The following is a 15,258-nucleotide window of genomic DNA, read 5'->3' on the forward strand; positions in this document are numbered from 1 at the left end:
ACATGTATTCATTTTGGCCCTAATATCTTACGTTGGAGTTTGTGAACATGACATAAACGAAGCTATTATGAACCACTTTGGTGCCGTTAGCATGTAGCTCGAAGACACTACACCGGCTACACTGACGGCTAATTAGCCATAACTGAATTCAACTGAATGCTGCTATGCTAATGTTAGTTTTTTGGGGGTATACCCTCATTGCATGTTTCCTCTTTATGAAACGACATAAGTTTGAGGATGTGACTAGAAAATTAATGTGATGGGCATTACATGAAAACATACATTCATGTAATTACTGGGGAAGAATTGCGGAAATACTCTCTTCTCGAGTGGCATTTAAATCATATTTCCCCCCATCTCGTATCTAAAATGTCCCCCAAAGCAAGCCCTGGAGTAAATTCCCATGAAGTCACACTCATGAATCTGTGACAAGCTGCTCTTTGTCGTTATTTCATTTTTTTTAATTCTGAACTCCCTGACATCTTGCATTCATTTTTTTCCTCATGTCTGTGAAAATCCTAGATTTAGTGGATGACCCTTCTCCCACCCCCCTGCTCCTGAAATAAAAATGTCTCTAAATACGATGGTTGTTTTAAAAATAGTACGTTCCCATGGTCCTCTATTTCTACGAGACAGCTACCAGATGTTTTCCAGATGTGTTTCAAGGTGGGCAGCACATGTGGGCTCACTAAGGATACACCTCACCAATGCAAGGAACCGAATTTGCCTTTGTCGACCCATCCATGCTGCAAAGATGTTCATCAATTCAGCAGTCACAGAAAAACTAAAGATGATCTTTAATAGCTATATGGCACCCCCAAGTGGATTTTGGTAGTACAACATTCTTGCGTAGAAAAAAATAAACAGTATTAGCCATATATAATAAACACCTTGTTCAAAAGCCATGACATTCTTTACTCTTGTTTATATGTAATACGTAATATTCTGCTGCGATACACATGGACTAAATGTTAAAAACAATGGAGATAAATATATATATATTTAAAAAAACTAACAAACTGAAGAATACAAAGTGATATATACAGCAAGATACTAATAATCCAACCTTTTCCAGCATTCAGAACATATTTTTAAAAAGTTGGAGTGTGTTTTAATGTAGCCCTTTGTGTGCCAGCAGAATTAATTACAGCTGATTTCAATGATGCAGTCCTTATTTAATGTTTCAAAGTCAACGTATGCACTTCTTCCTGCATGGAAAAAACACAAACAACTTTAGTATTAATTTTTGTGTATTTGTAATTGTACTGTGGTCATTTTTGATGCTACACTGACCTGCAATGCCAGTCGTTTGGTTCTCTCCTTCTCCAGTTCTTCTTTCACTTCCTGCATGTCGCGTCTGATAAAAGACACAAAATGGTACATTTAGAAATTATATATATCTTTTATATACATATTTACAATACACTCATAATAGGATACAGGTGGTACTTGTGTTACGCATTTTTGGAAATCAATTCTGTGCTTTTGTAAAGGTATAAAAACAGCTAAGTAGCAGCTAATTAATGCATGTAATGGGACACACCTGTTCTGCCTACAAAGCCCATTAAATGGTTTTATATGTAAAGTAACAGGCATATTCATAACATGTAAAATGTACAGTATTTTGGTCATTTTAAGCATTATTTCCAAATTTGAAAGACTTTGGAATCTGAGCGAGAACATCAACGACCGGAAGGAGAACGAGGCCAAAAAGTCCTTGGTGGATTTTGGACACTTTTCTTCTATAGCACGTTTTTTGGCAATTTCTACTCACCCCAAACCTTTTAATCTGAATGTATGAAGTAAAAAAAAAAGAAAGAAAAGGTTTGTTCTTCATTTTTCGCAAGCTGTCCCCTCAAGTTTGAAAACACATTATATATATATATATTTATATATTTATAATTCGTTATTGATACTGATGTTAGCTTTGTTTTACACTTGTAGAACATTTTAGAATGTGACACACACAAGAAAAAAAACTTCTCAATGATCAATGTATTATTACCATCACTGCTTCAAAGGGTCAACTGTACAAATGGGCGCATTGTAAACAAGTAGTCGTATTATAAAACGTCAACTTCGCTCACTCATGTCGTGTCTGTAGAAGCTCCAACGCCATCCGCAGATCCTTGATTTCAGCCTGTAAGTTTTCCAGCGTCAGCTCGTCTTTGTGGGCCACCTTTCGACCGTCCACCACCACCCGGGGCGGCGATGGTCGAACTGGAGGCGGCGTCTTGGGCCGGTGGTCCAGCTTTGCTGGTAATGGCTTGAGATGCTCTGCACCCTGATTTTAAAAAGAAACATATTTTGGTAGAACACCACATCATCTTGGTGTAAAATACTTCTAAATTGTCTTACAGCTCATTAAGAATAAGTTACTCACCTTTTGCAAGCCGGGCAGTTTATCATTCTGGACTTTTTTTGTCTCTGGCTCAGAGTCAGTCAGGGTCTGCAGAGGACATTTAGCCACTGATCATGTTCGCTTTCAACATCCTTAATAATATTTCCTAATAATCCCTAATATCACAGCTAGGAGAGCCGAGTTCAATCCCACCCTTGGCCATCTCTGTGTGGAGTTTGCATGTTCTCCCCGTGCATGCGTGGGTTTTCTCCGGGTACTCCGGTTTCCTCCCACATTCCAAAAACATGCTAGGTTAATTGGTGACTCCAAATTGTCCATAGGTATGAATGTGAGTGTGAATGGTTGTTTGTCTATATGTGCCCTGTGATTGGCTGGCAATCAGTCCAGGGTGTACCCCCGCCTCTCGCCCGAAGACAGCTGGGATAGGCTCCAGCACCCTTGCGACCCTTGTGAGGATAAGCGGTAGAAAATGAATGAATGAATGAATCCCTAATATCCCAGCATCCCTAATTATGCACCTCGAAAGTTTTTAGCATCAGCAAAACATTCAGGCCAGCCACATGAATAGGCACAAATATTTGGAATGCTGTCTGAATTTTTTGAACGCTATATTTATATTGATTGACAGCCCTAGTTAAAACATGCAGTGTATTAATTGTAAAAAAAAATTATGTTGCCAACTTCACAGATTTCACGATTTCATTTATTGCGGGCTATTTTGGGTTAACTCAGAGCTTAGATTTTCCTTCTCAAAAGCGCAAGAAGGCTGGAATAATAAAGGGAGAGAAGCTCAGCAGTGTTTGGCTTGTTTTTGTTAGAACCTGAAATGCAAAGTCAAAGATCCTCTATATGACAGGAACATTGTGCTGTTTGTAAGTACTTATTGTTAGTTGTTAAGTCACTTGCTGGGTTTGATCCGAGGTTAGCTTTTGTTGTTGACCACCGTACATGAATGGAATTTGGTAGAGCTTTTCTAGGTTCCATTGTATAACCAGGCTATCTATCTTCCATATGACAGAATGTGCAAGCATCCAAAGTAGAAGCAAGGCATCGCCTCATTGTTGTAAAGGTTATGTTTGGTAAACGCTGACTCAGCATAAAAACATTAATTCCATTATGAATCAAAGCGTGTCGCTGAGTTGGATTTACTTGTGTCCCGATCACCCCGCCCGATGGGGGTCTCCTCTGGGGGGGTTTGGCCCGGTTCACCGTCGGATGGTTCAGCTTGTCGCTGTCCATGTCAACGCCATCAAAATGGTTGGTGTCTTTCTGCTCAGGGCCTTTTGGTGACGTTGGAGCCGGCTCACCATTGGCTCTGGTAATAAACACAAGGTTGTCATAGTGGGTGTATGTTAGCATCTTGTTCCATGACCTAAATTAACCCCATTTTAAATGTATAAACGTCTATGCTTCAAAACAATCTTGAAGGAGCCCATTTAAAACGGGCCTGTTTTTGTTTTCTGAGCCTGAAAGTGTGCTCACACAGGAAACAGGAAGTAGGCTGTTCTCGTCTGTTTAAGCCCGATCTGACTCATCCTAGACTTTCCACTGTTTGCCATTAAAGGTCGGGCATCCTGGCATTCTTCTTTTTGAGGATACTATGGCAACCAAAACTTTGACTTTTGAAGAGCTTTTGCTCCTGGTGCCAAGCAGGAGGCTTCCTGGCATTTTCTTAATGACCTTTACCTTTTTTTTTCTTTTATAGAAAGTTAGAATCAAAATGCTTTGTTCTCACTTTGGTGATAGCTTAGCAGGTTTGTCTTTGACTGCCGGTGGGCTGATTTTGTTGATGCTTGGAAGCTTGACTTTGGTTGGAGGGTGGCTTCGCATGTCCTTAAGCTCGTTTTTGTCATCTGTGGGGGGGACATTATCAGGTTATTCTTTATGTAATGCTTTTCTGCACTAATTATGTTGTACTGATGTTAGAATTAGGGGTGTCCCATAGAACGTTTTCATATTTCCAATATTGCAGTCTTGAATATTGTTCAATATCAATTGGCTGAATATCAATATTGGATTGAGACACCCCTAGTTAGAATGGAAGCAAAAACCCGGTACTACCTTTTGCCTTCGTTGGAACACCTTTGTCCATTGCTGGGCTCTCTTCTGTTGCTGGAAAATATAGCAGCAAATGACTTTTTAATGTTAATTTTTTGAATAAAACAAAACTTTTTTAAAAGCAATTGATGTCAGCTATGGAAATTGAGCTACAGTATATCCATGCTATGACACTTCCTACAGGTGGAATTATTCTTCTCAGTACAAGACTGGGACAAATCAGGAGTTCAGGACATTTGTAGATTTAAAAATGAGCACAGATTATCCAGATAATGTAGTTATAGTGCTTATTGACAGTTACTATGGTACGCATAATGTCACTGGATGGTCATATCACCTCGTACTTCAGTACAACGTACATTATTAAAAAACAAAAAAATGGATGGAAAGCAGGAAGTGAACAAATGTAACAGTTACTGATTGTAAAAGTACCAGATGGAGGGGTAGGATTTAATAAGCTTTGCTTCTTCCTACTCCTTTTGGACATGTGGAACTGTGAACTGATTATGTGATGCATTCAATTGTAATCTGATGCATGTTCAAATGAAATAAAACCATTACCAATACCATATAGTGTCTATTTAAAAATCAATCTAGTTTAAAAACAGGTAAACAAAGGCAAAACAAGCCAGAGTCACATCTGGTACCAATTGTTATAGTCACAGCTCCCAAGGGTCTCCACAAGTTCAAGTAGGGACAGTCACTATTAAGACTACAAATCCTGAGTAAACCTATTTTTGGTTCTGTTAATTATGGATCCAGTGCCCCATTACATTTTGCTTATGAATCCAAAAAAAGTGCAATTATAAAACACTTACTTTATACGAGGCGTATGGCAACGTCGCAGCAAATGAGCAGCACAGGAAGCCTACCTCGAGAATTTAGAGCATTGTGCATTTCCTCCCAAGTAAAAAACCACACAGAGTAGCAAGTGACAACACTGGAGCTGCTCCTTGCTCTGCTTGTAGAAATGTCTGTGACAAGAGGCACCCTCCTTCACCGCACAACCTCCCTGTTTCCAAGACTCCCAAACAGTGTCACATGACCACCATCTCACCATCCCCCTGTTTACTTTTAAGACTTCCTCTGGAAGAGCTGTGTAATTGTGGCGGCAGTACAAAACATGACGCAAAGATGATGTTTTTCAGTCAGTGACTTCTGGGCGCCCATGTACTGTAGGTGGTGGTCAGAATGTTAGCATACATGGAAAGCATGTTTTTCTTGGAACCAAACAAATTGGCTCAAAACATTATTGCTCGTCATTCCCCTTAAAGGGTGGGCCACATTTTGCAGCTGTTTGGCCAAATGGTGACAAATTCTTGTCTGCATCTTCAGATTTTCATTGACATTGGTTGTGTACTTCCGGCACTATCCTGCTAGCCAATAAACAGCAATTCTTGTTTGTCACAGCAGGATAGTTTCCCAAAATAGCCCGCAAGTGAAATCCATGAAGTAGTCAACATCATTTTTTTATAATTAATATATATGTTTTAGGCTGCACGGCATCTATGCGTGGAATTTGCATGTTCTCCTCGTGCGTGGGTTTTCCCCGGGTACTCCGGTTTTCTCCCACATTCCAAAAACATGCTAGGTTAATTGGTGACTCCAAATTGTCCATAGGTATGAATGTGAGTGAGAATGGTTGTTTGTCTATATGTGCCCTGTGATTGGCTGGCCACCAGTCCAGGGTGTACCCCTCCTTTTGCCTGAAGACAGCTGGGATAGGCTCCAGCACGCCCGCGACCCTCGTGAGGATAAGACTGTTTTAAGGCCCTCACCAAACACTTTCCTCAGACACATTTCTCTCGTGTTTTAACATTTTCAACAAAGTTCAAAGTTTGTTTTGAACGCATAATTCACTCCTGTGACCGTGTCTTTACGTCCTGGCACCATCCCGCTGTACTGTAGTGCATCGAGAGTTCTGGTTTGTGCCGCTAACTTTATCGGACTTGATAATAAACAGTGATTTATCTTGTGAAAATGTGGGCTTTTAACATATATGTTGGATCTCGAATCCGATCCGGAAGTAGAGACTGGACAGTCTGAAGTTTCTTAAGAAAAGTGGTTACTTCAAGACGTCTCTCAACGCTAAGTAGCTTTAGCATTTTTGCAGACACTGATAATTGCCCATTGCAATCATATAATCACCCAGCTGTACAGCAAGAGAACCTTCTAATATAAATATGTCCAAGTGCCGCATTGTTTCATCACATTCCATTTCATTGGTTACCTGAGACTGGCTTGGGGATGTTGCGTGCAGGTGGTAGGCTCTTCTTGCCATCCTGGAGAAGAACAGACCTGTAGTTAATTTTAAGTCAACACGTTTTGACACTCAACTCTTTCCAATCGAGGGACTTTTTGGTGAGTTCTTCCAAAACACAGAAAACCCCCTGAGTCACTGCATGCTGAGCCAGGAACAACTAAGTGCCTCCTGACATACTGTACTGTTTAGAACAAACACAAGAAAGCATCCACAAACCTTCAGACTGTCCATTGGCGGTATCACCATGACGAAGTTATCAGGGAAGAATCCACAGCGTCCGTTCAGCTCGCCCTCCCACCAGCCATCATCTTCTGTTTCCTTTTTGATGGACAGGAAAGTCACTCAGTCGTTTATCTCAAAGGCAGCAACACTGCTTCCTTTGGGATGCTAAATTGCTTTCTCAAGAGATAACGCCTCAAACGAGACTGAACCCTTGTCCGCCATTATCAGTTAATCTCTTTAGCTATTTCTCAAATGTATCCCCTTATTCAAGATAACATGATTGGACCTGTGTATGCTTCAGAACATTTCCTTGAAAGAGGTACGACTGGTTGTGCTGGTTTGAACAAAATGACACCATACAAATGGAATTGAAAGGCAAGAGAAAACATACAATGGCAGTACAGTTAAGTCTGGGCTTAGACCTTTCTCAGTATGACGACGACGTCTCCAGTCTTCAGTTCCAGCTCGTCTTCCGCTTTGGCCTTGTAGTCAAACATGACTTGGCAACACTCCACCACTGAGGATTGAACAAAGATTGTCATAAAATTGATAGTTTGCTTTAGGGCTGCAATTTAGGATTATTCTTGATATTTTTGATTAATCTGAAGCGTATTGTTTTGATTAATCAAGAAATCAGGCCAGAGACTGAACAAATCAATAGGAACCAAACATGAACATTAAGTTGTTTGGTCTGCAACGTGTCCTCGTAGAAAAGAGGTGAAAAAATTCAGTCACTCTTTTCCAAAGTCAAAGATGATGTGAATATCCTGTTTTCATTCATTCATTTTCTGCCGCTTTTTCCTCACAAGGGTCGCGGAGTGTGCTGGAGCCTATCCCAGCTGTCTTTGGGCGAGAGGCGGGGTACACCCTGGACTGGTCGCCAGCCAATCACAGGGCACATATAGACTAACAACCATTCACACTCACATTCATACCAATGGACAATTTGGAGTCACCAATTAACCTAGCAATTAACCACGCCCGCATGTGGAGAACATGCAAACTCCACACAGAGATGGCCGAGGGTGGAATTGAACCCTGGTCTCCGCGCTAACCACTCGTAACAACATAATAACATGTTTTATATGTTGTATTTGTTTAATACAAATATAACAAGTCAGCTTTGGTGGCAGACTAAGGGAAATTAGAGGCTAAATTTAGAGGCTAAAATCAGAGGATATTTACATTAAACTATTGATACCAAAATAGTTGTTCACTAATAATTAATAATCATGTCTCTACTTTGAATACAGCTGTTCATACAGTACATGGTTGCAACTTTCAACCTAATTTCATCACACCTTATCAGTGATCAGTGCATAGCAGAGACTATCTCCTGCCATAATGTTTCAGTTGAACTAGGTGTGGACCAGCCAGGTGCAGCTGACGTGATAAAAGTTGTATACTCAGATCCCTGTAAGAAGTCTGACTCAACAGAGAGCGATGTAAAACCTCCCATAAGGTTTATTAATCATAGTCTATTCTGTTCAACCTCACCCGCAACAATTCCAGTGTAGGATTTTCCCCTTGTCAATTGTTGTCATAGCTATAAATAGACTTGTCTATCTGCTTTTGTCATCCTCCATTGACAAGCAATTGTCTGAGTATCATTTTCGATTTAAAGCATTAAAATAGGTTAACATACCGTTTTTTGCTTTGCTGCGTACCGTTGCTCGTTGTGATGCCTTTAAAAAAATGGATTAAGTAAAAACAGCCATCATGAAGCAACAAAAAAGGTAATTTTTGTCTGAGGATACCTCTTTGCTGAAAATGGCGTCACTGAGTTTTGGTCTGGCCTTGCTGTCATTGTGTTTGCCATCTTTAAAGACATAATACGTGTCAGTCAGTGTAGTGCTTTTCCAGGTTATTTTGATGAATCACATGCATGTTCTCACCTTTCGGGCTGACAAAGATTTCTTGTACAAAGTTGGATGGAAACGCCCCCACTCTGCCATTCTTAATCCCCATCCACCACCCATCTTCAATCTGTCATGTTGAAGAGACAAACAAATAGCTACGCTGTCAAGCTAACAAGTTTCCTAACACTGCTCCAACCTGAAACTTAGCACAGCTTATAATCAGTATGTAATTGTCTCACATGTCCTAGTAAACCCTCAGGGTCTACTTTCTGGGGACTGTAATTGTCATACAGTAAATCTTGACGAGTAAACACGCTACCGAATTATGTTATATTTATTTACTTATTGTGCTCAGGATTCACCTGCTGGTATAGCTAAGCCTCACCTCGCTGAGGATTTCTACCGTCTCCCCGATGACCAGCTGCAGCTCATCGTTATTCATCGGGTTGTATGGGAACACCACCTCACATGTCCTCACGTGTTTCATCCTCTTTGCTGTAGAGAGACATGTGTGTATTAGGTATGCTCCATAATATTGTTGACCGATATTTGTGTAACCCTCCTAGTTCAGCCAGCCCCAATTTCTGCCCAGGCTCGAACCAGGGTCCACAGAATCAGAGTGGAGAGTGCAGGCCATCGAATTAAAAGCCCAGACTCTCAATGTCCAGCATGACTCTTAAGGTTTGAGGGGGCAAGGTTGGCCAACTTATATCCCCCTTATACTCACCCCGCTAAAACTCACTGTCATCCAGTTCACAGTACCAATGTAATTCACCTGTACACCTAATACACTTAATTCAGTGTGGTTTACCAACATACATACCAAAACTCAACTCTCATCCAGATCAGGGCACCAAAGTACCTCACCTCACAGGTGAATTTGAGACTTTATGCCTTCATATAATGTCTAATGACCAAAAAATATAAAGACGATGGCTAAATTGTTTGAGTGGAGATCTATGTGGTAAATAAAACAGTGTTTAATTTAAATGTTGACAGTCATAAATAAAACACAAATAATTGACAGCTCTAAGTGATGAAAGTTAAAAGACCCCTGTAACCTGAACACTGAAGTTATTGTGTTTTAAATTGAGCAGGAGAGACCTATCTATTAAATTAAGATATTTATAAATCATATTATAGTCTGTTAATTCTATTATCTTGACCTAACACGTTTCATTATTAACGCTTTAGGCTCCAGAGTTTTTTCAAGAAAATATTCAGTTTTGACATTACTATTTCAAATGGTTGTAGCTAAAATGGTTACAGATAACACACAAATTATATACCATGTACCATAATTTTCATATTATGATTAAGATATGATTAAGATATGCCTTTATTCGTCCCTCAGTGGGGAAATTTGACGTCACCAGGCTTGGGAATGGTCAGATCCCTGTCTCCACCATACCCACAAAGCTAAAATGTTTGATCCACTTCCTGGCGCTGCAGGGGGCAGCCATGTGGTTTCGTGTACAGCAGAAAAAACAGTTTTTTGAAGGCTTGGTAAACTCGGCGCTGCAAATAAAAAAGTTTGAGAACCACTGATCTAATGCCTAAGGCCTTTCTCATTGACCGTATACAGACCTGTGAGGAACCTTAACCGGACTTTGAACCTGCATTTGTTTTGTTGACTTGCCAGATAGAGCAGTCCTTCAAAGTGGGTACCCACAGACAGGCTCACTGCTATTGAGCCAACTTCTGACACCATTCATCAGAGATGTCTGAGGATTTGAAGTAAGGTCTATTGGATCTATTGGAATGACCCCTACACTGACCATAACAGATGGATGGATGGGCTGAAGAGAAGGAAGCAATGCAGAGAATATATTCATGTACTTGTTCGGATGCTTCGCGGTTCCCTCTTGCTGTTCCCCGTCAAATTAAAAGGCACCTCCTTGAATGATAAAAGCACAAATAGGTGAACATGGCTGCAGAAAAAAACAGGACACAGTACAGTGCTCCCCCCCCCCACAAACACACCTTGACAAAGCTGGCCGGAAAGATGCCGCGCATCCCCCTCAGTTCACCCCCCAGCCAGCCATCCTCACTGGCCTTGGTGACGTTTTTCACCACATCACCCGTCCGTATGGTGAGCTCATCACCCATTGTGCCCTTGAAGTCCATGAGCACCAGCACCTCTGAAACGCATCCGCAAATGGGGCAGAAAATGTGATTCTTTGATTAGACTCTCTGCAAAGGCCGGTGTCTTAATTCAGCTCAGCAATGTTTCATGACATTGAATAACTGAACTTTCTTTGCAGTGGAAGATTAGGAAGGAATATGTGGACACAGTAATGTGTGATGAAGTTCATGGCTGGTGATTTATGGGCATGCCCCCCTTCAGAACTGTCAGAATACTGTCTGCTTCACCTTTTATGACTTGTTCCTTCTGTTTATTGTTGAATTAGAAAAAAATAATGCCATCACACACTATACACTTTAGACTAGCTAGCTACATGCTGAGAAACAAATGAGCACGACATGCAAAGTACTAGCATTAGGAAAAGTGCAAATTTTACTTTGGCTATCAAAGTTAATGCATAAATAATGAGTTAATGCAAATTCCTTTTTAACTGTACCTTATTATTGGTGCGTGATTAATGTGCGAATATCCTGGTTGACCCTTGGCCCACACCATAGTTTGAGAAAACGCAGCGGTGTTGCAAATATTGAGTAGAAATGGACAATGACTAGGGTATTTTGAACGGTACGTATAGCTTCAAAGCCCTGTCAGATGGCACTATCAAGAAGACTATCTACTGTCACTGTGAGTTGAGTTGTAATAGTTAATAACTACCGACCATATCAAATTTTCTGTTCATTTTCAAGATACTTGAGCGTAGAATAGCTGCTCAACTGCGGGACCATCTACTCACAAATAATTTGTTCGAGCCCTTCCAGTCCAGCAAAGTACTGAAACAGTGCTCATCCACATCACCAATGACTTCTTCCTTGCAGAAGACTTTGGCCTTCTGTCCATTCTTTTCCTTAGCGCAGCTTAGCGCAGGTCTCTGGCACAGATCTACAGTGGTTCAATTCTTACATGTCCAATCATTTGCTAGTGATTGAAGGACATAATGTAAAATCTTCATGCTCACCAATCATTCATGGTTGTCCCCCAAGGTTCAGTCCTCAGTCCTCTACTTTTTACAATTTATCTTGTTCCCCTTGGGAATATTTTTTGTTATTTGGTATTCGTTTTCATTGTTACCCTGATGGCACTGGAATCTATCTCGCAACCAAGTCCTCCTCAACATCCAACTCCCACTGCTCTTACAGACTATCTGCAGTCAGTAAGTTTTTCTCATAGGATCTAAGTTAATGCTCTACAAAGTCCATTTCCTCAATTTTTACTGTTTCTCAATTCGAGAGCCTCAGATTACCTACCATTCAAATCTCATTTTAATATTTATTTATAATAATTATAATGTAATAATTTTAATTGTAATTTATACAGTAATACCTCAGCATACAAGTGTTCCAACTAACGTGTTTTTTAGATAATAGTCATTACTCAGCAGTGAGTAAAAAAATGTTGGGTATGACAAGCAAGTTATTGGCAGAGCTATTTTGGGTTTGTGTCACCTTAGTATGTGAGGACAAAGGCGGAAGCGGACAAGCATATTCACAGCGCTGAATGAGATGGCAGTAAAGGCTCACAAAAGAATTCATGATTAGTGATTTATTAGCATTTGTGCTTGAACGGCTGTGTTTGTCAAAGACGACAGAATAAGAGTGTGTGTGTGTGTGTGTGTGTGTGTGTGTGTATGTCTCTCTAAAAGAGTGTTTGGATGTGAAGTATAAAGCCTGACTTCACTACAGTATATGGGTGCAGTTCTAGGTCTGTAATATACTGAGTAGGAGCCAGATACTCATTATAAACAAGTATCCATTACGGATAAAGCATTTTTGCCAGATACAAGTATGAAACTAGTACATTTCGTCGTTATTACATGATGCCTTTGAAAGCATGGCTCTGTGTGTCTCATTCACATGAACGGGTTAACTTTTCCGCCACCTCTTGGCACAATTCCCAAGTAGGTCTCTTGCAAATAATGGAATTAATGAAGCTAAGCGTAATGCCTGCTGTTGCATGGCATAACTGCTTCACGGATGCAGTAAGTGGCGGTGACAATGCATACCCATGCGAGAACAATGCGTATTGTGCATAATATTGTTGAGCACTAGACATTAACAGTATTTGACAAGGTGTAAATAAGTCGTCCGGAAGCGTTGTCATTTTGTTGTCAACACAAACCAAGACAAAATGATTGTGATCCCAAATTGTGGATGTTAACTGAAAAATGTGTGTGGTCGACGTTAACCAAGGTACCACTGTGTTTATTTTTCTAACACCCTGTTTTAATTTCACTTAGTTGGTCGGTGTTTTTGCAAAATTTTATTTGTAATGTTAATCACAATTATATTTTGTTAGGTGATTCGCTTGAAGATACAATATTTGAGTGATGGACAGTTTACTTTACCAAGGTTTATTTGTTTTACGTACATTAAGGCTGTTTAAAAAAACTGAATATTTCATAAACACAAATGGCAAACATGTTGTCCATTTGTCCAATGTTGTTGATTGGTTTTTGTATCTGATTAATTGTGATTAATTGCAAGTTATCAATGAATAAAATGTGATCAATCGCAATTAAATATTTTAATCCATCCAAAAATACCTTTACAATGGATGAAACACGTGGACGTATATTAAAATAAATGTTATTTTTTGATTTTTTTCATGATGAGCCTCACCTGCATTCCCTGACTGCACATCATTGTCTAGACATTTTGACCAATATCCTTTTGTCGTACTTAAGTGACATACAGCGTCATAGTGATTGCTGAATGGCAAGTTAGAACACAGATCTTCATGTTGTCTCGACTTAGCAGTTACCCCTATGATCCCTAGCAAACCAAAAGAAAATATATTTTATCCGTATCTTTAAGAAGCAATAGGGAAACTCACCCATTGTGTCTGACTCAAGTCTATCTCAGTCAGCTGTGTGAACCTCTAAACCCTTCCACGACACTACAGAAGTGAAGCAGTAGCAGCCAGTGTCTTTTTTCCTACTTGTCAAACATTAACACTCAGCAACATTTCCTGAAGCTTGTCAATGAAAGTCAACACGGCAAGGAGGGAAGGAGGAAGGAGGGAGGGGAGGAGCGAGGTTAAGGGCAGAGACAAACAGGTAAGGCTGGTTTATAATAGTACAGTTAAGTAGCCTCATAAATGTTTACCTTGCTTATGTAGAAGATGCATTGTTGTAAACATAATGATCTGAATTTAGCATGAAAAATAATATAGAATGTTTCTTTTCTTAATATGTGTTCTTAATGCAAACATGATGAACGTTTCAGTCATGCCTAAGGGGAGTCACTATGAATGCTGTTCTGTAAAAAAAACAAAACAGCTAACAGCGAGAAAGAAGAACTGGCAGCTAACGCAAGACAGTATTACATAATTGTCACATGGCAACTGCGGGGAAAACATCATGTTGATGAGATCATGGAGGAAGGGCTTATGTGCATTAAAGGTGACGACTCTGACATCATCCATTGTTTTGTAGATTAGAGTTTTGAGGGCCGGTGTGTTGTATTTATTTCCACGTATAACAGGTCGGCATTCGGTTGCCATGGTGCAGTTTGGGAAAGGGATGATGTTTTATTCCTAAAATATTATTAGTGTTTGGGATGAGAGAATTTCTCTCTGAATGTTCTGAATTCCTGTTTCAATACCAGTTTCACACGGAATAATAATGCTGCTTGGACATCATGCCTCTACTGGTAGTGCACCTTATTTTGTAGGGGTGTTCCTATATATTTTTTTCACTTCCTGTATAATACCAATACTGCAGTCGATACCGATATTGATCCGATATCAATATCGGCATGAATCATAGTACATACTTGTTACCTATTTTGTAGTTCAGAATGTTACAAAAGGCTTGACCAAGTGATAGTATTTAGAAAGCAATAGTCAGCAATAGAAATTATGAAAAAAAAAATGATATTGTCATGCTTTGTGGATGTTTTGAGCAGTGTTGGTTGTGTGAGGTGGCCGAGTTTGTTTTCCGAGGATCCTATTTTGTGGCGCTGCTTTGTATGTATGCGTATTAGTCGTGTTGAACTTCCCTCGATATGTACAGTACTGCAGGGGACTTTTTTTTTTTTTTTGCTTCGCGTTGAAGAAGCTCTTAAGGTTAGTCGTTTTCCTTCAAATAACTTCCACCGCCAAGGGATATTAATAATAATAATAATACATTTTATTTAAAAGCGCATTTCAGGACACCCAAGGTCGCTGTACAGAAGATAAAAAATGCCAATATAAAATACAAGATAAAAGACAACATAGAATAAATAAGAACATACAATAAATCGGGAGAGGGGGGACCATGTGAAGCAGTTAAAGAGAATAGGCAAGTTTGAACAGATGAGTTTTGAGTTTAGATTTGAAGATGGGAAGGGTGGCTGAGTTACGGAGGTCT

At 39.9% G+C, this 15,258-nt stretch overlaps 1 protein-coding gene and 1 long non-coding RNA gene across 3 annotated transcripts in view; one reads left to right on the plus strand and one right to left on the minus strand.

Annotated features, from left to right (window-relative positions):
* Positions 1-15,258, plus strand: part of LOC131105079 (uncharacterized) — a 101,667-nt gene that overhangs the window by 140 nt on the left and 86,269 nt on the right. The window lies entirely within an intron of this gene.
* Positions 774-13,891, minus strand: sh3d21 (SH3 domain containing 21). The gene is made up of 17 exons (XM_058052821.1): positions 13,740-13,891; positions 10,748-10,905; positions 10,604-10,661; positions 9,150-9,259; positions 8,801-8,891; positions 8,663-8,724; positions 8,551-8,590; positions 7,328-7,422; positions 6,900-7,001; positions 6,651-6,702; positions 4,424-4,474; positions 4,098-4,215; positions 3,512-3,677; positions 2,384-2,449; positions 2,088-2,284; positions 1,294-1,357; positions 774-1,208 (listed from the first exon to the last, which is right to left on the minus strand). Exons 1-17 carry the CDS (start codon positions 13,741-13,743, stop codon positions 1,176-1,178), a joined length of 1,467 nt encoding a protein of 488 aa, XP_057908804.1. The 5' UTR covers positions 13,744-13,891; the 3' UTR covers positions 774-1,175.

This window comes from Doryrhamphus excisus, chromosome 17, assembly GCF_030265055.1.
Source record: "Doryrhamphus excisus isolate RoL2022-K1 chromosome 17, RoL_Dexc_1.0, whole genome shotgun sequence".
NCBI lineage: Eukaryota > Metazoa > Chordata > Actinopteri > Syngnathiformes > Syngnathidae > Doryrhamphus > Doryrhamphus excisus.

What these genes read in the sequence shown, in the direction of transcription:
- sh3d21 (XM_058052821.1), bottom strand. An exon ending in ACCGCGAAGCATCCGAACAA is followed by an intron (nt 9,260 to 10,603) that starts GTACATGAATAT and finishes GTCTCTCTACAG; the next exon opens with CAAAGAGGATGAAACACGTG. An exon ending in ACGCCATTTTCAGCAAAGAG is followed by an intron (nt 8,591 to 8,662) that starts GTATCCTCAGAC and finishes ATTTTTTTAAAG; the next exon opens with GCATCACAACGAGCAACGGT.